General features: G+C 36.5%; 1 protein-coding gene across 4 annotated transcripts in view; it reads right to left on the bottom strand.

Annotated features, from left to right (window-relative positions):
* The window catches only part of kalrna (kalirin RhoGEF kinase a), a 230372-nt gene that overhangs the window by 51223 nt on the left and 154348 nt on the right, over nt 1–24801 (bottom strand). For all 4 annotated transcript variants that reach the window (XM_084421559.1, XM_084421561.1, XM_084421558.1 and 1 more), the window contains exons 31-34: nt 23901–24002; nt 23600–23742; nt 22563–22665; nt 4855–5101 (exon numbers count right to left, since the gene is read on the bottom strand). In XM_084421559.1, coding sequence (XP_084277685.1) covers nt 4855–5101; nt 22563–22665; nt 23600–23742; nt 23901–24002 — 595 coding nt within the window. The remainder of the gene's footprint in view (nt 1–4854; nt 5102–22562; nt 22666–23599; nt 23743–23900; nt 24003–24801) is intronic.

The following is a 24801-nucleotide window of genomic DNA, read 5'->3' as shown; positions in this document are numbered from 1 at the left end:
TACAAGTGTGCAATTACAAATCTACACTATGCACTTATGTTCTACTCAAATTATACTCTATGTTCTGTCAAATTATTAAATAAGAGTAGGGGGTCTAAGCAAGCCTCAAAGTTGCAGAAAAGAGGAAGGAAGTGTTCAAATTTATGCAATGCAACCATGTACTGTACTTGTGTATTGTCATTAGTACTGTTGGTGTTTATTTTATTGTAATGCATTTGTATTTGTGTGGTATTGACATGTATTGATGTGAGGGTGTACATTGTGGGATGCAAGACAATTTTTGGAAGTGGGTAAAAAAAACAAAAACACTCTTCAGTTCAGCTAATTATATTTAATATAAATTTAAACTTTAATACATTTTCATTTAATTGCAATTAACATGCAATTTAGAGTCCGAAAAAAATCACCAAAGTATTTTATTCCCTTAAAGGTGAAGTATTTTCTGCGACACTAGTGGCACCTAGCTGAACTACAAAAACAACACTGCCCCTTTCACATGTCATGCCTCTCCCAACTCAAACATCACAAACACTTGTGCTTGTTAAGGCATCTCATTTTTTGACATGACGCACCACAACTGTTTGAGGCTGTCTAAACTGGACACATCAAATTAAACATTATAAATTGGTCCATTTGTCTTTCTAAACGGGTGCATGATGATGCTGTATGGCAGGGATAGGCAACTCCGGTCCTGGAGGGCCACTGTCCTGCAGAGTTTATCTCCAACCCTAATTAAACACACCTGAACAAGGCAATCAGTGTTTTCAGGATTACTAGATAGATACAGGCAGGTGAGTTTTTATCAGGGCTGAAGCTAAACTCTGCAGGACAGTGGCCCTCCAGGACCGGAGTTGCCTATCCCTGCTGTATGGTATTGAAGCACCCATTGTAGAGATGTTCAAGAGCGGTTTAATCTTTGAAGGACTAAATGCAGTGAATTTTGGCTAGCACTTCTGCTACCAAAGCTGGATGTTTAACGCATCAGTCATGGTCCCGTACTGCATAAACACTCTCTGGCTCCGCCTGCTACAGAGGCCACGCCCCAAACTCACACTACAGGCCCCATTTTAGCGATCTAAGCTCATTATCTAAAGCACACGGCGCAAGTGCACTCAGGGCGTATCTGAATCCATTTTTGCTAGTTTAACGACGGGAAAAATGGCAGGCGCTCCCGGCGCATTGTCTAAAAGGGTTATCCCTATTCTCTTAATGAATAATGGGTGTGTTTTGGGCGTAACGTGCAATAAACCAATCAGAGTCTCATCTACCAATCCCTTTAAAAGCCAGTTGCGCTCGCGCAATGGCAGATTCGCTATTAACATGGCAGAATTTGCAAACGGAAAAACTGAACGCTTCTCCAGAGAGGAAACGGATCTGCTCGTGCGCGAGGTTGAAGCGAGCAAGCTGACCATCTACGGGACAAGCCGGATTCCACCATATCTTTATGTACATAATAATAATCTTTTACATTGTAATCCTTTCATTTTTAATATTTGGCTGGTTTGTGTGCTGCTGCGTGTCTCTGTGTGTGTAATAAACAGAGTGTACACGCGTTGTGGACCCGCCTATAGGCGCACATTAGTAACGCGCTCTTTAAATAACAAACAAAAATATTGCGTCATTGACTTTAGACCAGGTTTTAGTTGGTCAATGGCGCAGTATATTTCAGTCGCCTCAAAATAGCAACGCACCATTGAACACACCTCGTTTTCAGGCCAGCAGCCCATGGGTCCACAAATGCATTTGCTATTTAAACAACGTGGAATAGCGTGAAAATCATATGACGTGAAATATACGTGAATCATATGACATATGAAATATGACGTGAAAATCATAATTGCGTCGGGCTGAAACTACCAAAACACACTTGCGTCGCACCTGGCGCTGCATTGCACCAGATTTATGATAGGGCCCTGTAGGTTGAGCAGGAAAGAGATTGACGGATCTGAGCGGACCACTCTCAATATTTTGATGGTGCCTGGGAGGCTCAGCGTTTACACTTTTGGGGGAGATAAATGCATGAAATGAACAATAAACTTGGCTAAGAGAATGTATTTTAACAAACAAATCGTATATACTTCACCTTTAAGCATCTTTTTAAAAGTATTCGGGTGCATGATTCTTAGTTATCACAAGTGTGGTGGTTAAAGCTCAGAGCTGGTCTGCTGGTTCAGTAAACTTCCACTCAGACGGCAACAGAATGAAACCCAAACCTTCTGCTGACCGTGAGATGCATTACACTTATACAGGAAACATCTTGAATCAAAGTCAACATCTAGATCAGCAGCATCTCAGAGTACATGTGCTGGTCTGGGATGTGTCTTATTACAGCTGCGTAGTGTTCAGAATGACATTCAGCCCTACACATTTCAGTCTTAGCTGGAAAGCTTCATGAAATAGAGAATTAAACAGAATTCAGCTAAAGTTGTAATGTGTTCCAGTTCTGCATGGACACTGCCTTCATTTCCATATGAGCCGTCTCGGCAGGTGTTCTACGTTAGGCCCTTTTTGCATTTTGCAGCGGAGTCTTTATGGTAATTACACAGTCTTCTACCACATCAGACAGGAGGAGTTATGCAAATCAGTCTCAGCTAAAATAGACCCAATATTTAAAGCGCAGTACAAATATATCTCTTTCGCACACCTCTGCATGACAACACAGTGAAACCACTTATCTGACTAGCCTGACCTCAAATTCAACAGACTAATGAATGAATGCAGAGGGAAACTGTCACATCTAATGCTAAACGCATCCCTCAGATCTGAACTTAACCAGGCATTCTCTCAGAATGTTGGGTTTGTCAAAGTTATGAACAAACATTATTCCAGTAATGTTAAAGAATGTTCCATTAAAGTTATCTGGTCTTTTATAACTTCCTCAAAGTTATTTATACAATGTTCAAATAATTTTTTTTTGTTTTTATTTTTTCAGAATTTTTTTTTTTAGTTGTTTAGTTTGTAAACGGCACTTTTTAGAGAATATCAAATGTAAAGTTCCTAAAATTTGGCTGATAATTCATGAATTATTCTTTATACCGAGGCTTCAGGAAGCTATGTAATAAAACCTTGACATTTCCAGAAAATAAAACAGATTAACAGAAAATAAAAGATGTGCTGATTGGAAAATGGAATATCCCACATTCCACAGAGAAGTTTTATTTCTATTTTTAGGGTGTTTCAGTGTGAGTCACATGTTTTTTAGTCAATAACGATGACACTTTACTTTGTTCCTTTATTGAACACAATGGGAAAAAGTCTATAGCAGTGGATATCAATCTTTTTAACTTCAAGGCGTCACATTTAAGTCATCTTGAGGCCCTCTGGTTGAGAACCACTGGTCTATAGGGGTGTAGTTCTACAATCAGTAAATTGACTATTTATTTCCTTACTTTTTGTTTTTCATATTACTGTGCATGATTCAGTGTTGCATGCAATTAAAACAAATCCAGTCAAGCCCCGCCCTATGTTATTTCCTGATCCTGATTCACTCTAAAATATTCCACATTATAAAAGTGATATGAACGCTTTCCATTTTGATACCAAACACATCTTTACTTATCCTGTGAGCTGGAGATCATGCTAATGTTAAACAAGAGCACATCACTGTTTTGGGGTAAACAGCCTCATCTGTATCTGTCTATGTAAAAGGCCATGGAGAGGCCACTCATGTGGAAACAAACAGCAAGTCTACCCAGCATCAAGTGTTTAATAAGGGCATCGGGACATCACGTCACTAGCGCAGACAAACATGCTAATGCTGTGAGAAACATTAAGAGCTCTTTGGGAGTCAACTCCATTTCTATCTAATACCAAAGATATGGTGCCATCTAGAGGACAAAGTGTGTAGTGTCACTGCAGTCACTGTACTATGACTGTACTCAACAAACAAATATGAGTTCATATCAAAAGCAATTTCAACATCTCTTCCTTGACTCATTATTTGATCAGACTGCCAAAATATGTTTTTATATAACAGCATTTTTTTTTTTTATTAAAACCTATACAACCTTTATACACTACGTCTAATAGTTTGGGGTCAATACGATATATATATTTTTAAAGAAATTAATACTTTTATTCAGCAAGGATGCATTGAATTGATCAAAAATGACAGAAAAGACATTTATATGTTATACAAGATTGTGTAACTTTATATTAGGTGTCCTGATTTACTATATATTTACATAAAGGTACACATGTACTTATTTAATATTTACTGTATCGCTGTACTTATTGTGTTGATGTTGTATTGCAAAACTATTTTGCTGCTATTGAGGTGATACAGGTAAGGTTAGGACAGGTTTGATGGGATGGGTTGGTTTAAGGGTGGGTTAAGGTGTTAGGGAAGGTCAACTGTGTACATACATAGTATGTACACAATACATAGTTAAAGACAAGTGGGAACCAAATAAATACGGTTATTTTAAACTTTGAGAATGTATCAAAAATATTAAATACAATGATAATAATAAATGTTTGAGCAATTCTAACAAATCATCATATTAGAATGATTTCTGAAGGATCATGTGACACCGAAGACTGGAGTAGTGATGCTGAAAATTCAGCTTTGATCACAGGAATAAATTACAATTTTATAATATATGAAAATAGAAAACATTTAAAAATGTAATAAAATTTCACAGTATGAACGTAATACATGCAGCCTTGGTGAACATAAGAGACTTAAGCATAAACATGAGCCAAAGATCCTAAAAACGGTAGTGTGTAATTCCCAAAAATAACCAAAAGCGTCAGGGAATGTTTATGAACATATATCACATACTCAACTTCAACTAAACACATAAGCAGAACAGAGAATCTCCAGCTGGTTCAGAAAAGCCTGCTCTTTCTTACCTTTGCCCGCTGGGAAAAAGCAGTCCATCTCCACACTGCTGCGCGAGTGCGAGATGCAGAGAGCGCTGCTGGGTACAAGTCCCTCCTGAGACGGGGTCTTGTCTGTGGTCCGGACCAGACACCATCCCGGCCGGTCTCCGGGACGCTCCAACAGCTCCACCGTCTGACCGGTCTGGATGCTGAGCTCAGACGCGCTGCTCGACACGAAGTCCTGCAGGACCACCGTCAGCTCACACCCTCCAGAGAGCTGCACACACAGAGGAACACACTGCTTTTAATGGACTGGAAAACATTTGATTTAGGGGTGGGCAGAGGCAGACACCATTAAAGTATAACGGTGAGCGATTACATATCACAAAACAAGTCATTTTAAAGCGCTGAAGCGCAATAAGCAGTGAACGAGAGCTCATTTCAGTATATGCGCTCTGTCTGAGAGATAATAAAGGCCTTCTGAAGCGAAGCGGTGCGTTTGTGTAAGAAAAATATTCATATTTAAAACTTTATCAAGTAAAATAACTAGCTTCCGGACAAATGAACATACTGATTCGACTTAAGTCTAAAGCGCAACTTGTGCGAGTAATGCTGATATATTTACACTACGCCATGATGCACTACGCTACTTCTGACATCATAAGTTGCGCAAGTTGTGCGTAAGTAGACTGCGTATGGCCGTTAGCCAGAAGCTAGAATTTTACTTTGTAACGTGTTAAATATGAATATTTTTCTATTACGCATCGCTTTACTTCAGAAGGCCTTTATTAACCCCCCAGAACTGTGTGGAGCACTTTTATGAAGGATAGATGTGATTTTATGATGGATAGATGCACTTTTATGATGGATAGATGTGATTTTATGATGGATAGATGCACTTTTATGGACTATGAGACCATTCACTGTCATTATAAAGCTTGGAAGAGCCAGGACATTTAAAAAAAATATATAACTCTGATTGTATTCGTCTGAAAGAAGAAAGTCATATACACCTAGGATGGCTTGAGGGTGAGTACATCATGGGCTAATTTTCAATTTTGGGTGAACTATCCTTTTAAAACTGCAGTGAACCAAAGACTGTCTCAAAAACATGCTTTGAAATCGCTGGTGTTTCTGACATCACAAACTACCTTGTAACCAATCAGATCAACGTGTGATCGTCAACCAGTGGATCTCTGAGCTGGTGTGAGTGAGTGGAGGCGGGGCTAATTAGCATATTCATAGAACCACGTATACTAAATGAGACAAGGGTGTAGAGTTACATTCAAGATATTTTAAGGCATGAAGAAAATTTTTCAAGGAAAAAAAATAACTTTCAAATATGTAATTTTGGTGATCAAAGATGAGTTTAAAGGGATGAAATTATTGACAACAGGGAGACTTTAAGTGAATGTAAACGGTTGAGAAAGAAAGCATGTGTTTATTAGATCAGTGCAGTCAATCTTAAAGTCTGCTCACTGCTCTTGACCGAATCCCTTTAACTTTAATAAGAATAACTTACATTCATTTATACAGTATTTAATTGACACAGTGAAGACTATGCAGTGTTTTTTTTTTTTTTTTTACAATTCATGTAGTATTTATTATTTTTAGTGCTTGACGTTTTTTAGGTAGGTCTATTTCATTTGTGTCTTTGTTCTATTGTAGTTTTGTCTTATTGCTTGTAATTAGTTTCTCTGTTCCTATTTTCTCACTGTTTACTTATCTTCAGTAAAACACTTTTTTTTTTACTAGTATTATAAAAATATAGTATAAAAATCTTATTTAAAAAAATAACTATTGTAATATCAATCGTTATCGTGAAGTAAAATGACGCATATCGTGATATAATATTTTGATCATATCGTACTGTTATAGTAGAAACTCTTCACAAACCAGAAACTGATTCCTGATCAGATGTGGCATTTCGGTAATGATTCAAGAAAAAACAGTGTGTGTGTGTGTGTGTGTGTGTGTGTGTGTGTGTGTGTGTGTGTGTGAGATAGTGTTAGGGGACATTATGGCTGCTGAAGACATTATAGAACATGAACTCTGGTCAGAGTGTACATCTGTTATCAGTTTTACAGCTTTACTTCTCAAGCTCTCAAATATTAACAGCGAAAAGACTAGCCTGAAAACATGCTTCACATGTACAATATTGTTTTTTTGCAAACCCATGCGTTTTATCATTATTGGTTTAACACAGATCTCAAGACAGCAGTAAAGGTGTCATGAATAAGGTCTGAGCTGTGACTAGGCCCTGGATATTGGGCTGTAGTTAATTATTATTCTTTTTTTATTATTATTATTTAATTTTGGAAAAAGCAAGAGTTACGTACAGTATAAATGTAAATAATATAATAATATATGGCCACTTTATTATGTACACCTGTTCATTAATGCAAATATCTAATCAGCCAATCACATGGGAGCCACATTTAGGCATAGACGTGTGCTGCGTCTGAAATTGCATACTGTATAGAAGGTACTACATTTGGTTGGAAACTTGCTCTGCAACCATTAAAAATGGATGTTCTATATAGTATGAACGCGTGTAGAATTAATGAAAATCGGAATACGGAATAGCTGGCCTTTTAATACAATTAATTTGTTTGACAAAAAAAACCTTTCCTTAAGCCTTTATCTGACCGAATTCTTCTGTGCTCTAAATCACTGACAAACAGTTCGATAATCTCTGTTCAGTTTTTGCTAAATATTAGTCGGGCACCAACCCACGAATAAACAGCGAGAGCATTTGTAGTACTGTATTTTAACTTCTTTTTTTCCTGAAGAAAATAAAGTGGTGATTGCATGTAAAACATAACATGTTGAAAGGGTAGAGCATTTCAAATATCTCTGCATTACTTTGGATCAAAATCTCAACTTCAACCAGCACACTTTAGGGGTTTACAAGTGCTGTCAACAAAGACTGACAGCTATTCGTAAACGCAGACGTCTGTTCAGCCACGTCTTCTTTTGTATCGCAGGTTTATTGAGCCAGTCCTTACTTGTGGTGCCAAAACATTTGTTTTTTTTCATATACTAACAGTTACCAACAAGAACAAATTCTTAAAGATAATTTATTTAGCAAGTAAAATTATTGGTATCCCTACCCCTAATTTATCAGATAGTGTCTCGACATTCACGTTGCGAAAGGCACAAAATCAGACCACCAACTTTACAAATATTTTATCCCCCTGCCATCTGGCCGTAGGTATAGGTTACCGATGTGTAGAAAGGCCAGGTATGGTAAGAGTTTTGTTCCTGTATCTATACGAGCTCTAAATACACAGGAAATCAGCCATTGATCCATCATGTATGCTCTGTTTTTTTTTTTTTTTTTTTGTGATGTCAGCAACTATTTTTGATGGTATTATGATATGTTGGTAACATGTTATGTGTGTTTGTGTTATGTACGCATCTACGGTGGAAACAAATAAAAATCTATCTAAAACACCAGTGGGTTGTGAGTGGTTGTTAAGGAATAAAGCTAGAGTGTTATGGGTGATTGCTGGGGTGTTGCTAAGTGGTTCCCACGGTGTTCTATGTGGTTGCTAGCACATTGCAATGGTGTTCTGAGTTGCTAAGGTGATCTGGGTGGTTGTTAAGGTGTTTTTAGTGATTGCTAGGGTGTTTCTAAGGTGGTCTGAGTGGTTGCTAGGGTGTTCTGAGTTGCTATGGTGTTGCTAAGGTGTTTCTAAGGTGATCTGGGTGGTTGCTAGGGTGTTGCTAAGGTAAGACTAGGGCATTCTGAGAGATTGAGTACTAGCTCAAGTTAAAAGAGTCCATCCCTTTGTCTCTATGATATTCTGGTCTCTTCAAATCTCCCTGCTTCCATGCAAGTCTAAGGGATTTTTTTTTTTTTTTGCACATCCACCAGGCCAAAATCATTAGGGCATGCATGCAATCATAAAAAAGTTGCATGATGAATTGTAATGCATGTTAGGGGTTTGCTGAAATCTAACAATAAAACATCACCAGAGGATCTGCTCGAAGACTCGAGGCAACAGATGGAGGCACGAACAGGTGTTAATCACATGCATTAACACTCAGACATCTGCTGAATGAGCCAGCAAATCATGAAGAACTCTTCAATAACCACACAGACTTAGAGGCAGGTGACTGAAACTCTCCGTCAAACACACACACAATCTCCTCTAATCTCTCTGAGACGTGCAGCCAACAGAGGCTTCAGACCACCGGTCCCTCTTTCCTCCGTCTACCACTTCTGAGACGCATGGCTTAAGAGCAGAAGCAATCAAAGCTCTTTAAAAATAAACTAGTCAAGATTGTCCCACTCGGATCTGTAGCTCCACACCTAAAGAACACAACTATATCATTCCAATACACTGCTTGATCACTGCATTCAATCATAAAAAATAAAATAATAATAATATTTTAATGAGACTAAAAAGATTAAAATGTGCGTATTTAATGGAGAGAGGGACAGAGAAAAGAATGCTTAATATAAATAGAATATAGAAATACAAAATAGAATTCTATAAATGCTATGGTGGTACAATGTACAATTTGTCATGCCAATAATGCTCACTTGAATCTGAATTTAAGAAAAAAAGATCTGTGAAAGAGACACCTGTAGGAAAGAAAAAAAAAAATGTATGAAACCAAACCGGACTTATTTAGAGTTTCCTTTCAAATGCATCAGTTTACGGAAGTTAAATAGGTTGATTGCCAAGATACTCCGATTTTTCTGCAATCAAAGGATCTCTATGAACTCAATCATCAAGTGTCTCGTTTGTGTATCACGGTTTAACTTCTGATGGGTAATTTCAGATCAGTCAGAAACTGTTATTTTATTATCACTAATATAGTTTTTATGAATATTTTTGAATATATATATTTTTTATATACTCTATTTTCATTGTAATCATTGTAAAAAATTGTAAACAAAATTTGTTGTGGAGTTTTGTCATTAATCATCATCTCCATCATTACTATTATTCTTATAATAAAATATAAAATATAAAAATAAATAAATATATATATAATATAATATAAGGTGTTTCTAAGGTGTTTTATATATATATATATATACACACACACTTTTTTTTATTATTTTTTTTATTTAAGTTTTAGTTTAAGTTATGTTAGTACATGAAGTTAAACTAAATGAAAATGAGATGTTGCACTGGCAATTAGCTGATTTTATTTTATTTTTTTATGTTTTTTTTTATATTTTTCTTATGGCTTTAGTTTTAGTTAACTATAATAACCCTGATCGGAAATGAGCCAAAATCAAATCAAATTCTTTTTTTTTTTTTTTTGATGGACCAAGAAACTTTCATTTATTTACTTTATCTCCTATTGATCGATAAGACTCTAAAACTATTGTGTGTCTCATTATTGATCATAATCAGAAGTTCCGCTTTCTCACAAGTCACTAGTTTACTACATGAATTATGAACCATATGGTTACAGGCAAATACTTATACAAGTGAAATAAGGACAAGTCTTAATGAATGCACTGAGGTTTTTACAGAACTTGAATGTGGGTTATGTAATGACAGACTACTGTCACATGTTATAGAGTTACCAGCAAATCAGATAAAACAGTAGAAAATGTTCTAGGATCAAGTCCTGCACCTTAAACAATACATATAAAACACCTGCTTTCTCTTACAGCCATTCAGAGAAACAGCTCAACGAGACTTTACGAATAACTTCTAAGAAAAAGACAAGCACAAAATACACAAAACATAACTAAACTATAACCATACTTAATTCAAGGTGCTGTGGACTTTCAGTCATACTGTAAAAAAAAAAAAGAAAAAAAAAAGAATAAAATTCAAGTAGTTAAAGTAGCCTAGTATGTATTATTCTGTTAATAAAATAGCATATCGAAAAATTTAAGAAAGCGTCATTTGAATGAATGAATGAATGAATGAATGAATTGTTAATGGATTTTGTTCATGTAATAAAGTAGACCTGTGATTACCCTGTTAGGACACCTGTGTCCACAATAAATTAGTCAGGTCAAAAAACAAAATGTACAAATGAAAAACTAGGACATTACGTCATGCTGACATCACATGGCACATTGTTAAAGGAGAATGCAGAAAACTATAGCAGGTGTTGTTTAATAAAGACTGCTGAGATGAACTCCTGCTGATATTACTCAACATGGCGTCAGCTGACAGAACCACACACACACTGTCAACAGAGTCCCAGTGCAGTGCAAACACAACGGCTAGATCCACACCAACTGCAAAACGAGTAAAGGAGTAAATATTCAAAGTGGTCCCAGATGACGGTTCTCAGAGTCACAGAAGGTCATTGGTCAATGTTTATTTAGAGTTAATTTTCCTCCAGGATGTGTGAAGATTACAGAACTAGCATTCAGAGACACCAGAATGAGTCAATGCAATAAAAACAGTCCATATATATATACTCCACAAATAACCACGCGTTTAGATTATTTCAGAAAGCACTTTTGACCTAGCAGGGTTGTGCTGCAAGGTTGGGAATAAAGGTATTAAAGAATAAAACAAACTCTTTATAACTTATTAAAACTCTTGCAGTGGAAAGATGTGTCGACCTGCAGAACAATACCATGAAACACAACAAAATACAACTTTAACTTACTCTGAACTGTGCTGCAAATCAGTGTACAAAACAAAACAAAACCAACCAAAAAAACAAAACAAAACAAAACAAAAACAAAACACAAAAAACAAAACAAAACCAAAACAAAACAAAACAAAACAAAACAAAACAAAACAAAACAAAACAAAACAAAACAAAACAAAACCAAAACAAAACAAAACAAAACAAAAACAAAACAAAAAACAAACCAAACAAAAACAAAAACCAAACCAAAACACAAAACAAAACAAAACAAAACAAAACAAAACAAAACAAAACAAAACAAAAAACAAAACAAAACAAAACAAAACAAATGAAAACACAAGCCATGAATTACTGCTGTTCATTACCTACAAGGGCTGTTTTAACCGAATAAGTAGAGCTGCACGATTAATCATTTAAAGATCACAATCACTGTTCAAACACCCACGCGATCTTACTCCTAAATGACAACAATTAAACAATAAACATTGTATCAATAACATCATTACACCAGTAGGTGGCGACAAGTGACTGTTAAAAAATGTATTTATCATTGAATGATTCATTCAAGAGATTCATTCAAAAACTTGGATTTATCCAGTAATGAAAGAAGTGAAGTCGTTATGAGCGAGTCATTGAATCATTCATTCAAACCGAAATCTTTTTAATTGACTAAATATTTGTTTAAATAGACTGCCACAATTAACATTTTGTCAGAACCTCTAGTAAATGATGTTATTTTGTTTCTCTAGAATATATTAAAAGGTACATTTGACTGTACAAAAGAGTGCAGTAACGCTACTAACGCTCCCATTCCTATTCATACAGTTTATTTTCTAAAGAAGCATTTCAGAAACCATTCAAAACCTCTTGAATGCCATTAAAGGCAGGGTTGCTGCACATTTTAAAGTCGGCATGAAATCAAAATGGACCCTATTTACTTTGTTAGCGCATATTACCAGTGGTGGACAGTAACGAAGTAAATGTAATTCGTTACTGTACTTAAGTAGTTTTTTTGCGTATCTGTACTTTACTTAAGTAATTACATTTTGGAAGACTTTTACTTTAACTCCACTACATTTCAAAGTCAAATATCTTACTTTTTACTCTACTACATTTTCAAAATCAGTCGTTCCTTTTTATTTATGAGTGGATAAAAACTTAACTGGTCAAACGAGCCACCAATCACTAACGTGCGTGCTTTGTTTTGAACTTGCCTTGGCGCTATCTGCGTGAACCAGAGCCGTTAAATATGAGAGTTGCGACCATAGACAGTAGGCTATAAGGTTGCGACACACTAGGCTTGTTCGACTTGAACCGGAGCTGCACAGACCGATCAGTTTATGACATCGCGAGAGTGATTGAAAAGCATACCGTCTACACTAGTACACTCTAATCGATCTCGCAGTATTTTAATATCATTCACCGAATGGTCTGTGCAGTGTGCAGCCGCTGTGATCTCGCCGCCGCGCGGTCACGTGATTCGTGTAGCTCTCAATAGTTCCAAACAAATCGCGTTGCCAATGATTTTAAGCGGGGCAGAGAGCAGCAGCTATTATTGCAGCAATTATCGGTAACTATTGACGCATAATGAACATTGCTTATTACGTTGACACCATGGTTGACACTAAAATTACATGCATATAATAGCATTTTTTTAGCAGAAACACTGCATTATGTTTTAGTGTGTTATTTTGGAGGGAAATTGGCTACTCCCATAATGTAGAAATTGTATATATATATATATATACAAATATATATAGTCTTCCAAAATATATACAGTAAATACTGTAAATGTATACCTTATGGGAACAGTGCCCTTCCGTCCAAAATTAAACAAACAAAAAATGTATTCAATTCAAATATATATATATATATATATATATATATATATATATATATATATATATATAGACTAATTAATGTCATTTTAAAAATAGATTGATGTGCCAAGAGTGACATTGGAGTCTTCACGTAGACTGAGTTAAGCAAGAGTCTTGTGACAAAAATTATAATAGGACATTATAGTCAGAAAAAAATCATAGTACTTGGATACTTAAGTACATTTGAAGGCAAATACTTTTGTACTTTTACTCAAGTGAATGTTGAAAGGCAGCACTTCTACTTTTACTTGAGTAATATTTTACCTTGAGTATCTTTACTTTTACTCAAGTACATGGTATGTGTACTTCGTCCACCACTGCATATTACTAGTCTTGTGGTGAACAATTAATCCGTGCAAGTTAAAACACAGAAACATTTTTTTTGGCTTCGTAATCTTTAATCAAAATCTGAAAATGCCCCTCCCCTCTGCCTTGGAGGACCTTCTCTGATGACGTAGGTTTGACGGCTTGGTTTGGGAAACGCTTAACAACTCCCCTCAAATCGTTAGTCTGTAATGAGCGAGAGATGGAGAGGAGGAGCGCTAGAGTAAAACCCTGCCCTCTGTTCAATATTCCTTTTCACTGGGAAATACGTCACAGCACTGGAGAAAAGTCGTTTGCAACTTCCGGTCTAACTTGTAACGGTACACTGTAAAAAATTTGCTGTAGTTATGCAGCTGTTTGCCAGTAACTTACTGTAGATTTAAATTTATGCTATTTACTGGCAACAGTTTGTTCAAAGTTAAATGAACATTAAACATTAACAAGTCTTTGTTATTTTATAGTTTTATTCTGTAAAGACAATCTAATGCAAAGCATTCTGGGAACCAGAAATCTTCATCAACCTTTTTCTGTTCTTTTTCCTTCAGATTTTGGTTCCCAGAATGCTTTGCATGAGGCTGTTATTTTAGTTTTATTCTGTAAAGATAAAGACTTGTTAATGTTTAATGTTCATTTAATTTTGAACAAATTGTTGCCAGTAAATAACATCAATTTAAATCTACAGTAAGTTACTGGCAAGTAGCTGCCAGTAATACTGTAATTTCTACAGATTTTTCTAACAGTGTAGGTATCTGTCATTAACGTAAGTACAAGCACAAGCCTAAGTCACTATGTGTAACAGATATCAAAGATACAGCTATTCATTTAGCTGACGCTATAAGTGAAAGCGACCAGCTGTATTTTTTAACTTACCCTGCAGTACACGTCCATAACGCTAAAATATGTGATGTGAAAGATTACATGACATTCTACTATTTTTGGCTGTAGACATTTTTTTATCCGACACGTTTGTAGCTGCAGCTGTGGTAACTAGAGCAGAGCTGGCAACCCAGATGCCGAAACACTACTGACTTCGTGATTGGTAGATAGGTGAAGGGTGGGGCATCAGGCCAAAACACAAGATGACAACATCAACATCAGTTGAGGGCTGCAACTTCATTTTTAAATGACAATATCCAGGCCGGACTACTGTTGTCAGTGATATAAGTATTTGAAATTAACATGATTTCTTAATGTCTAGTGACATATCAGGGCCATTTTATGATTAATTGAATTAATTCAATTAATTAATTGAAATACATTTCTTGCATACGGTTCCTTTAAATAAAATGTAACTTTTTAAGACCTGAGGAAATACAAATTAATACTGTACATTAGGGCTGTGCAATATTGACAAAAAAGATTATCTCAATATTTCCAAAGATTTTGTTGATGATAATAATTAGATGATATTTTGCCGAGTGTGTTTTTGTGCTGGTGCCATGCCTGGTTTAGGCCTGTTGTGGACGGCTGACTCAAGAAGACATGCATCACCTTTTATGTCAAATTCAAATTCAAACTAAATTATAAACATAAACATATAAACCAGCCAAAATAATAACACAGTATAAGGCTGATGAAATGAAATCATTATCAACAAAATCTTTGCAGTGCAGAGGTGACACAGAAGCGGCATCAGGGGGGGCATTAATGTATTTACACTGCATTTAAAATTACATAAATAATGCTATGAGATTTTTTTATTCAATATTTAAATCTACCTATACAATGATTTCTAATTTTAACTTTTTAATTAAAAGGTCCTTTAAATACGAAACTAAAACTGCCAGTAGGTGGCGGCACGTCACTGTCTTAATGTCTTCTTTCGTCCGATTCGTTCAAACGGCTGATTCATTCAGGAACGAAGCAAGTGACCGTCTTCATTGAATGGTCATTGAATCATTAATTAAACTGATTCGTTAAAAATGTGCATTAATTCATTAACAAATCACCGCTGTGTGTTGTTCGGAGACTCGGTTCTGCTGTGGGTTCATTTAGAAATTTTTGTTGGTGAAAAATAAAGTAAAACCAAACAATATTTACAATATTATGTCTAAAATATAACTCACAACATTACCTTTTTGTATATTTAACTGTTGTATAAAATAAATATCACATTTTGGGAAACTACATCACATGATAAAAATATAAGACAAACTCTTCGGGACAAAAATGTCTATATCTTGAATTTCGGGGGCATAATAACTTCATACATCACGCCGTGACAGTGTGAATGACAAACAGCTTGCACATCGTTAAAACAATAATTATGATATCATCATAGACGATGCATATCACACCCCTACGCACATAAAGAATGAACAATTGAACTTTACCCATTTTCTACCTCTTCTCTCTTTCTTTAGTTCTTAATATGCTGTCATAAGTGCATGAACAAGCAGATCCACAAAGAAAGAATAATAAAAATCATATAACGCTAATTAGACATATCAAAATACTTTACCAAATTAAAACTAGGTCAAAGTGTCATCTAAAATTGAAGACCTCTCGTAAGTAAATATAAAACTTTTGAAGAGTTTTTAATGAGGGAACTCTACTGTTAAGCACTGTCCTTTATTAGACACATACAACAAGCTTTACATAGGGAGCCTTTTTTTTAATGTCACTGAGCATCTAGTTTTAGTTCAGTCTGCTTCCTCGTCCGTGTCCTCACACCATCTGCTCGGCAGACTATCAGGTCACCGCAGTGATCGAGAGGAAAGGCGGGTTGCTAGGTAATGTGGGGTCTCAGATGGAGAATATCACACGTCAGAAAGGACATAAACGTCACACGGGCTTCATGTGAAAGGTCTCGAGGATCGCAGGGCTTTATCGTGGAGATCAGAGGATTCAGAGGCGCAAAACACAGAGCAAAGCAGATACAACTGCAAATGATTTCTTATGAAGCTTCAAAAATATCAGAGCCAGTCATATCCAGAATGCATTATCCACATCAGTCACGTAATTCATATCATGTAATGAGACATGTGAGAACAAATAGTATCATGTAGTTGTACAAATATTTGACCTTGATTAATATTTGAAAGCAATTAAATATCAGATGAAATTGCAGTCTGTTCCTCAGACAAATCTATTGTCTCACAAATCACATTAATTCCTGATATTACTCTGATTCCTTTTTCTTTTCTTTTTTGAAAAACAGTAGTTTGAACATTCTTCAAAACATCTCCTTTTGTGTTCCACAGAAGATAGAAAGTCATATCGGTTTGTAACGACATGAGGAAGAGAAAATAATGGCAGAATTTTCATTTCAGGGTGAACTATCCCTTTAAATATGAAAGTAAAAAGAGGGTGTGTTAGGGAGATTATGTCAGTACGAGTTGACTCAGTTCAACATGTAAATCTCCTTATGGAATGCTATAGGACTGACTGACAGGCATACATGGACATATCTGAGGGACGTGCTTCGATAAATCTCATTTCACATAGCCTACTACACTATCACACCTTATAACACTAAAAACAATACAAACAACATGGGAAAAGTATCCAAAAAACACAGTTCACAGAAATAACTAGTCTCCACACCTTTAACCAGCATGATCACAGACAACCGGCTCTCACAGTCTGTCAATAAAACCCTGATATCCCTCTGTCTCTCTCACACACACACACTTTACACTACACTGTATGGAGTTAAGAAAGAAATAGAAACAAACATGAATGTCACTTACTCGACTGCTCTCTTTGAAAAGTTTAAAACTCATCCACTTTGGCATGACGACTTCTCTGTCCTCCTTCTGCGAGGATCTCTGCTTTCTCTCTCTCTCCTCCCTCCCTCTGTTTCTCTCTCTCTAAAGCGACTCTGATTGGTTTAGTTCAGCGTTCAGCAGTGCAGCTCTTCTCATGGGTGAACACCAGGACACTTTGGTTGTGTCTGTATTTGTCTCTGTCGTCCACCTGTCCTCATGCCTGTTGTTAAGGTGACTTGTGGCAAGTTGCAAAAACGTACTTTTCGGATTCAGTCTAACTAGTCTGACTTTTCGGATTCAAATCAGACCACAGATTTATGTACCAGGCTTAAAGAAAAAAATGAGATGACTAAATTGTCAACTAAAAAGATTACTAGTTCAGTGGTCAAAAAATTAATTAGTGATTATAATTATAATAAAAAAATAGGGACACTAATTGTTTGTATATTTTTGTGTTCCATTTTTCCTTTTAATTATTAAATTATTTTAATTAATAATTAATTATCATGATGACCCTAACCGGTTTAAATGCAATTAAAAATAAATAAATAAATCGTTGAAAAATAGTAAATAGTAATCACTGCAAATAAAACACAGATCCAACAGTATTGTTATTGTTAAAATTATAACTTAAAAATAGCGCTGTCAAATCGATTTATCGCATCTAACATACAATTTTGTGTTTACATAATACATATATGTGTGTATATGCATGTATTATTAAATTTATATATATAGTATACATGTCTGTGTGTGTATATACTATATACACACACATTTATACACATATACTGTATAAATGTGTGTATATGTACATATTCACAGACACACAGACATATCTATATAAATGTAATAATTCATACGCACACATAGAATATTAGGTAAACACAAACGTTTATGTTAGATGCGATTAATCGATTTGACAGCACTACTTAACAACAACAATAACATTTTCACATCATGTTCACAAACTGAATATACTGTATAAAGTAATTATTATTAGATTGAAAAAATCAGTAATTAAAATAGATATTTACTTTCCCTAATTAGGCTTATATAAGGACAAATATGTGCTTTCTGCAAATGTAATTGTTGCAAGTGTAATTGTTTAGTTGATTTTTTGGTTTTATTTCTTCATACTTTCCCACATGTGGTGTAGGTCAGGTGTGTATGATGGAACTACTGTGTTGTGATGGTGGAACTTTCAGGAACTTTTAAAATTGTATGCAAAACAATCCCGCACTTACCCTGCTCAGGCCCTGTTACACGATACGTACAGTACGAGCAGCATCACTTTAATTTGACATGAATAGTTAGCATGTGACTACCTTGAAACCCACAACATATGGTTTGAATCGCAATGTACAGTAAGAATGACTGCTTGAACCTTGTTGTTGTGAGTGAATTAAATCAAAGACACATGGACCGTCTGCTAAAGAAAACCTCTTTCTAGACTTACATTTGCTTTTAAAATAATTCCATGGCCATGGAACAAAAATATATATTTAATGAAAAATGTTCTAAATGAATACAGTTTCATCTTCAAGACAAAGCCAGCGAGAATATGAATTGGTGTGTGATGGTCTTGTGACATGCGCTCAGCACTGAGCTGTACAGATAAAAGCATCATTATGCAGTATGATGAATGTGATTTCCGCAGTGTACAGTAATACACAGTCCCTGAGCTGTTCTGGGTGAATGAAGGAAACTCTTATTCCAGAGAGACGCACACCACACACACACACACACACACACACACACACACACACACACACACACACACACACACACACACACACACACACACACACACACACACACACACACACACACACACACACACACACACACACACACACACACACTGTGTCCTCAGCTCACATCAGCCTGAAAACAACAGAGAACTGACTTCAGCTCAATACTGCACAGGAACATTAAAGAAACCTGTGTGGGAATAGTCATTGTTTGAGGTAACAGCAGTGCAGAAAACATGATGCCGCTTTAAAAGACTTTCAAAATCTCAACAAAATAACCATTCACAAGCACACAACAAGCTGAACCAAGACCAACGGACACAATCAGGCTCGTAAAAGACAATAAACAGACAGCAATAGAAACACAGTGTCTCGGTGCTCACTCAGTGAGTGTGTGTGTCTGTGTGTGAATAACCCTATTGGTGTCATTGTGTATTTCAGATGAGGCAAGAACTAGGGATGTGAAAACCTACACATTTATATAATCAACATTGGGTGTAGTCAGTGGGTTGTCTGAATGACTGGAAGGTCTTAAAGGAATAGTTCACTTCAAAATGAAAATTAATTTACACATCATTTACTAGATTTACTTAATGGACCCCATTGATTTCCATAGTAGGGGGAAAAAAAAATACTATGTATGTAAGTCAATGGGGTCCATCAACTGTCTGGTTACCGACATTCTTCCAAATATCTTATTTTGTGTTCAGCAAAAGAAAGCAATTCATTCAGGTTTGAAACAACTTGAGGGTGAGTAAATGATGACAGAACTATTCCTTTAAGGAAGCCCTGTATAATTAGGCTAGTTTAGGGTCTTTTTCAGCATATACCAATTTAATGTGCGGTTTTTAGTGGCATATTGATGCCAAGCAAAGTCTATCAGCTAACAGATACTCAAAACATTTTTCACAAAAGTGGAACTATAACCCTCCAAGGCTGTTCAAAAATGGTCACACTTATGCGGTTCACAAACTTTTGACCTAATTTACCTCTCCTTAGTTGCTTAATAATTGTGCTCTGCCGTTTTTACAAAAAATGAAATAACACTAATATCCTGCAAACAATAAAATGATGTAAAGTTAAAACATTAAGAAAACATGACAATGCATCATGTATTCGGTCAGATTAATGCCATCTGGTTTAAAAAAGAAAAGAAAACTGATCAGGTCAAAAATCATGCAATGACAATAATGACCAGTAGATGGCTGAAGTGTTCTTTGCTGCTACCAAATGTGTAAGAATTCTTGATTTGATGCTTTTGTATATATACACACATTCATATATATTATTCAACACAATTCTAAAATTGTTTCTTGTTAGGGTCTTGCTACAGAGCCCCTAAGACACCTGGTGATGGGTAAAAGAAAACTGAAGGGAGTAAAAAAATAAATACATTTTGATGCTTTTGCGGTCACTTTCAAAACTTTTGTGTTTACCCAAGAAACTTTAATGGTCACTCGCAAAGCCTTTGTGATAGAAATAAAAAAAAGTTGGGAGCAAAACTACATTTGAACAGTTCTCAGGATAATAGGCTACTTGTGTGAGAGAATGTAACATTTCTACGGGGAACACAATACTTCCACGAGAGAACGCAAAGTTTCTTGGAGGAAAGCAATACAGTAGGTCAAATCTGACAATGAAACAGCCAATGTGTGGCTTTTTTGTTTGACCACTTAGACTCATTGAATTAAGTTTTTTTTTTTTAAATACTGCATTTCTAAAAATAAAAATACCACATTTTTTAACCACTCAGATTGAGGAAACCATTAAACACATTTAAATTGAACAGTCTCGGAGGGTTAAAGGGGATGAGAGAGTTTTAGCATGCTGACAGTCTAAAACTAAACTCAGTTGTCAACAACAATGACCAACTAGTTGTTTTTTGGATGACTATTCAAGAAGTTCCTATCCCAAAACACTTCCTGCATTAAGGGACTCCACCAGACAGGCATACATATGTTCTGGTGCTTCTTCTCACAAGAGTGCAGAGCATTTTCAACATTTAGTTGTGTAAAATTCAATCAGAGTAATCGCATTACACAGAGTACTTTAAGATCCTAGCAGGATCTTCTGCCCTTAAAGGAAATGATACTCCTTTAAATCGAATCAAGAGTTGGTAAAACTCATTCAAAAACATCCTCAAGCAAGTCACAGTGATGTGGTCATCTCCAAACCAAACAAACCTCACACCACAAACACGCACAACTCATAAAACACAACAAGCCATTATAAAGCTGCCTAAAACACCAGCACAAACACGTGTTGTTAGGAGGACTTGTGTTAAATGTGTCTTACTTTGATTTGATAGGGGGGCTCATAGTTCCTATGAGAACAGAATCCAGAACACAGTTTGAAGAGACATTTCATGGCTGTACATGTACATCTGTTTACTGCTCATGACCACTGTTCTCATCATCTGTGCTGGAGCATGACAGCCCCTGCTCCATAACTAAAGCAGGGAAACCCTGTGTGTGACATACACCTGTCAATCACTGATCACCTGACCCTTCTCTGGGTGGAGTCTGGAGTTTGGCTCTGAGTTTTTAGTGGAACGATATGCAACATTTTGGAACCACATACTACTCTATTTTTGCCTTATATTAAGAGTAGTATGCCGGTATGCAGTTCCTAATTCAGCAATAGAGTGCAACAGTTAAAAAATGATTTTTTTAATGATAATTTAGCCCTTCAATATATCATGGCTCAAATGTTTCTATTGGCCCAGTCAGACCAGTTGAGAATTTTACTTGCCCTGTCAAAATGCGCAGAAAGTTATTGTTTTTGATGTTTTTGACCCATGTAACCTTGTAAACAGTGCTTTAAAGGGGTCATGAACTGAGAAATAAAATTTTCCTTGAGCTTTTGACATATAAGAAATCATCATACTATAAGAATACCCTGTAAGTTTCAGATCTGAAAACTTCCTTATTAGTCCAGCTTTGGACTAACAAATCCCAAAAAAATCAACGCCTACTTCATCATTGTAACTTTGCCCACTGGCGTGTTAGTGAGATGACGAGGAGAGAAGAGCGATACAGGATCACTGGACCAAAAATAACATTACCCTTTAAAGGATCCTAATGCTAGGAATGTGGTTATTTATTTTCAACAATGTGAATGTCTCAGTTGAGCAATATTTATCTGTATTCGGTACATTTCACTGTGGATCATTTTGTAAATCAGTTGAAATTTCGGCGCAGGTTTTGAAAAAAGACTTTTACGATATGGACTCGACAGTAATGCCACGACATGTAAGTAACCATGTTGATTCTAATGCCTGATCTGTGACCAGTGATTTCTCATATGTAATGATTCATGTACAGGCTAATGTTCTTTTTATACCTAAATGACTCAAGGTTTGGCTAGTTATCATAGCTCCTTTAGCACCCGATGGTAAACGTTCCCCTGTGTGATGTCAGTGACTACAGTGCACCTAGCGAGAGCAGCTCCAGAGGTCAGAGGTCAGATCTGTGTGTTTGTACCTTGTCACTGTCCACAGTGTTCTGTGAGGTTCTAGATGCGATGGAGATGGTGTCTGGCTGACTGCTGCCATCTCCCTGACTGTCAGCATCGTCTCCAGTGTCCCTGCAACCAAACACACAAATAAAAGTCCCGATTAGACATGTGCCCAAAGCTGAAAACTTTATTCGGAAGGGCATGGAAAATGACTCCAAAATTCAAACAAATCTCTCCTTGTTCTTGCTGGAGAACAGGTGAGCCAGGTGACAGCATAATATTTTTAAATGACAGTGCAATAGTGATTGTGTAAAGTGAAAGAGTGTAAACTCAATGAATGAAACATCACAATCACATGGCAACTGTTACATTTTTGGCGAGTTGGTGACTAATTTGTATGAATTCATACATTTGCATTTGCACCTTTTCGTAAGATCTAAAAAGCGTACATTTTTACACAAATTCATATGAAATCGCCACATTGTAAAAGTTGAGTTGAGTTGCATATACAAATAGTTGCGTCCCAGTTACAGATTTAGTTTTTTTCAGAAATTCTTCTATGTTAACATAATGGTTTTTGGACAAACTTTCTGATTTAAGCCCCACTCATATCTGGTTTTATCCAGATAAAGATACAAATAGTTTCGCCATTGCAATAGATCAATTTACAAATATTGGCTTTGCTGCAAACCCTTAGTCCCTATGTACAATTCATAACTAACGAATGCAGAAGAGAGACAGTATGGCAAACATATTTCAAATGAACACAAGCCTCCTGCATTGTTATGCACACATTATGATGCATATAAATATTCATGGATGTAGAGTTTTGTCTCAGTCTTTCTACAGATTTACATTTAGTCACTTCGCAGATACTTGTATCCAAAGCGACATGCAAATGATTTGATAACAACAAACAAAGCAGAATCTACAATTAAAAGATTTACAACTGCGGTATAGTTTGAGAAGCATTATGAGAGCTGAGATTATGATTATATGAATGAATATAGTTTCTCCTTTTTTAGGACTGGTGTACAGTACGCAATAGTAAAGTGTGCCTGACCTCTTGCTGTTGTTGCGGGGTTTGGCTGGTCTTTTGGGAACGTGGATCGGTTCCTTTAGCGCCCCCTTCAGGTGAATGATTCTCTCCTGGATGACCTCTCGGATGTTTTTAATCCATTCTTGCTTCACCTCAATATTGGAAGCCTGAAACAGACGCAGTCATGCATTTACAACACAAGATCCGTGTTTAAAATGTAGGTCCTGATCTTTGTTCACAAGAAATTTCACTGACTGGAACATGTTTACAAATACTTACTATTCTAAAAGTAATTGATTGATGATAAACAGAGAGCATGATGTACCTTGAGGACAGTCTTGTTGTCAGACGAGGGTGTGCGTCCCACCCACAGGGCAAATTTACACGGGTCTCCCTCCACATGCTCTGTCACCCCCAATTCAGATGTCTGTAAACACATAAAAACCAGAACATCACACATAGATATTTAAATAAATTCAATGTTGATGGAAAATGTGTTTAACAGCATAAAAGTACACAGTGCATAAAGATTTAGTTCACCCAAAATTTTTAATTCTCCCATAATTTACTCAACCTCAAGCCATCCTAGGTGTACTTTCTTCTTTCAGCCGAACACAGAGTTATATTAATAAAATATTCTGGCTCTTCCAAGCTTTATAATGGGAGTGAATGGTACCTTTAGTTTTTGAAGCCCAAAAAAGCACATCCATCCATCATAAAAGTGATTCATACGGCTCCAGAAGCGAAGCCAAGCGTTTTTTTGTAAGAACAATATCCCTATTTATAACTTTAAAAACTATAATCATTGGCTTCCGGTAACGGCCGTACGCGAGTCTCGTTCCGGCGGAAGAGTGACATCTGACCCGACGCATGACGAGTGACCACTGACCCGACGCATGACGAGTGACCTCTGACCCGACGCATGACGAGTGACCACTGACCCGACGCTTGACGAGTGACCTCTGACCCGACACATGACGCGTGACCACTGACCCGACGCTTGACGAGTGACCACTGACCCGACACATGACGCGTGACCACTGACTCGACGCATGACGAGTGACCTCTGACCCAACGCATGACGAGTGACCTCTGACCCGACACATGACGCGTGACCACTGACCCGACGCATGACGAGTGACCTCTGACCGACACATGACGAGTGACCTCTGAGCCGACGCATGACGCATTACGAGTGACCTCTGACCCGACACATGACGAGTGAC

This window comes from Rutilus rutilus (assembly GCF_951802725.1).
Source record: "Rutilus rutilus genome assembly, chromosome: 10".
Lineage (NCBI taxonomy): Eukaryota > Metazoa > Chordata > Actinopteri > Cypriniformes > Leuciscidae > Rutilus > Rutilus rutilus.
Note: the sequence above shows the minus strand (reverse complement) of the source record. Positions and strands in the feature narration are given on the sequence as shown.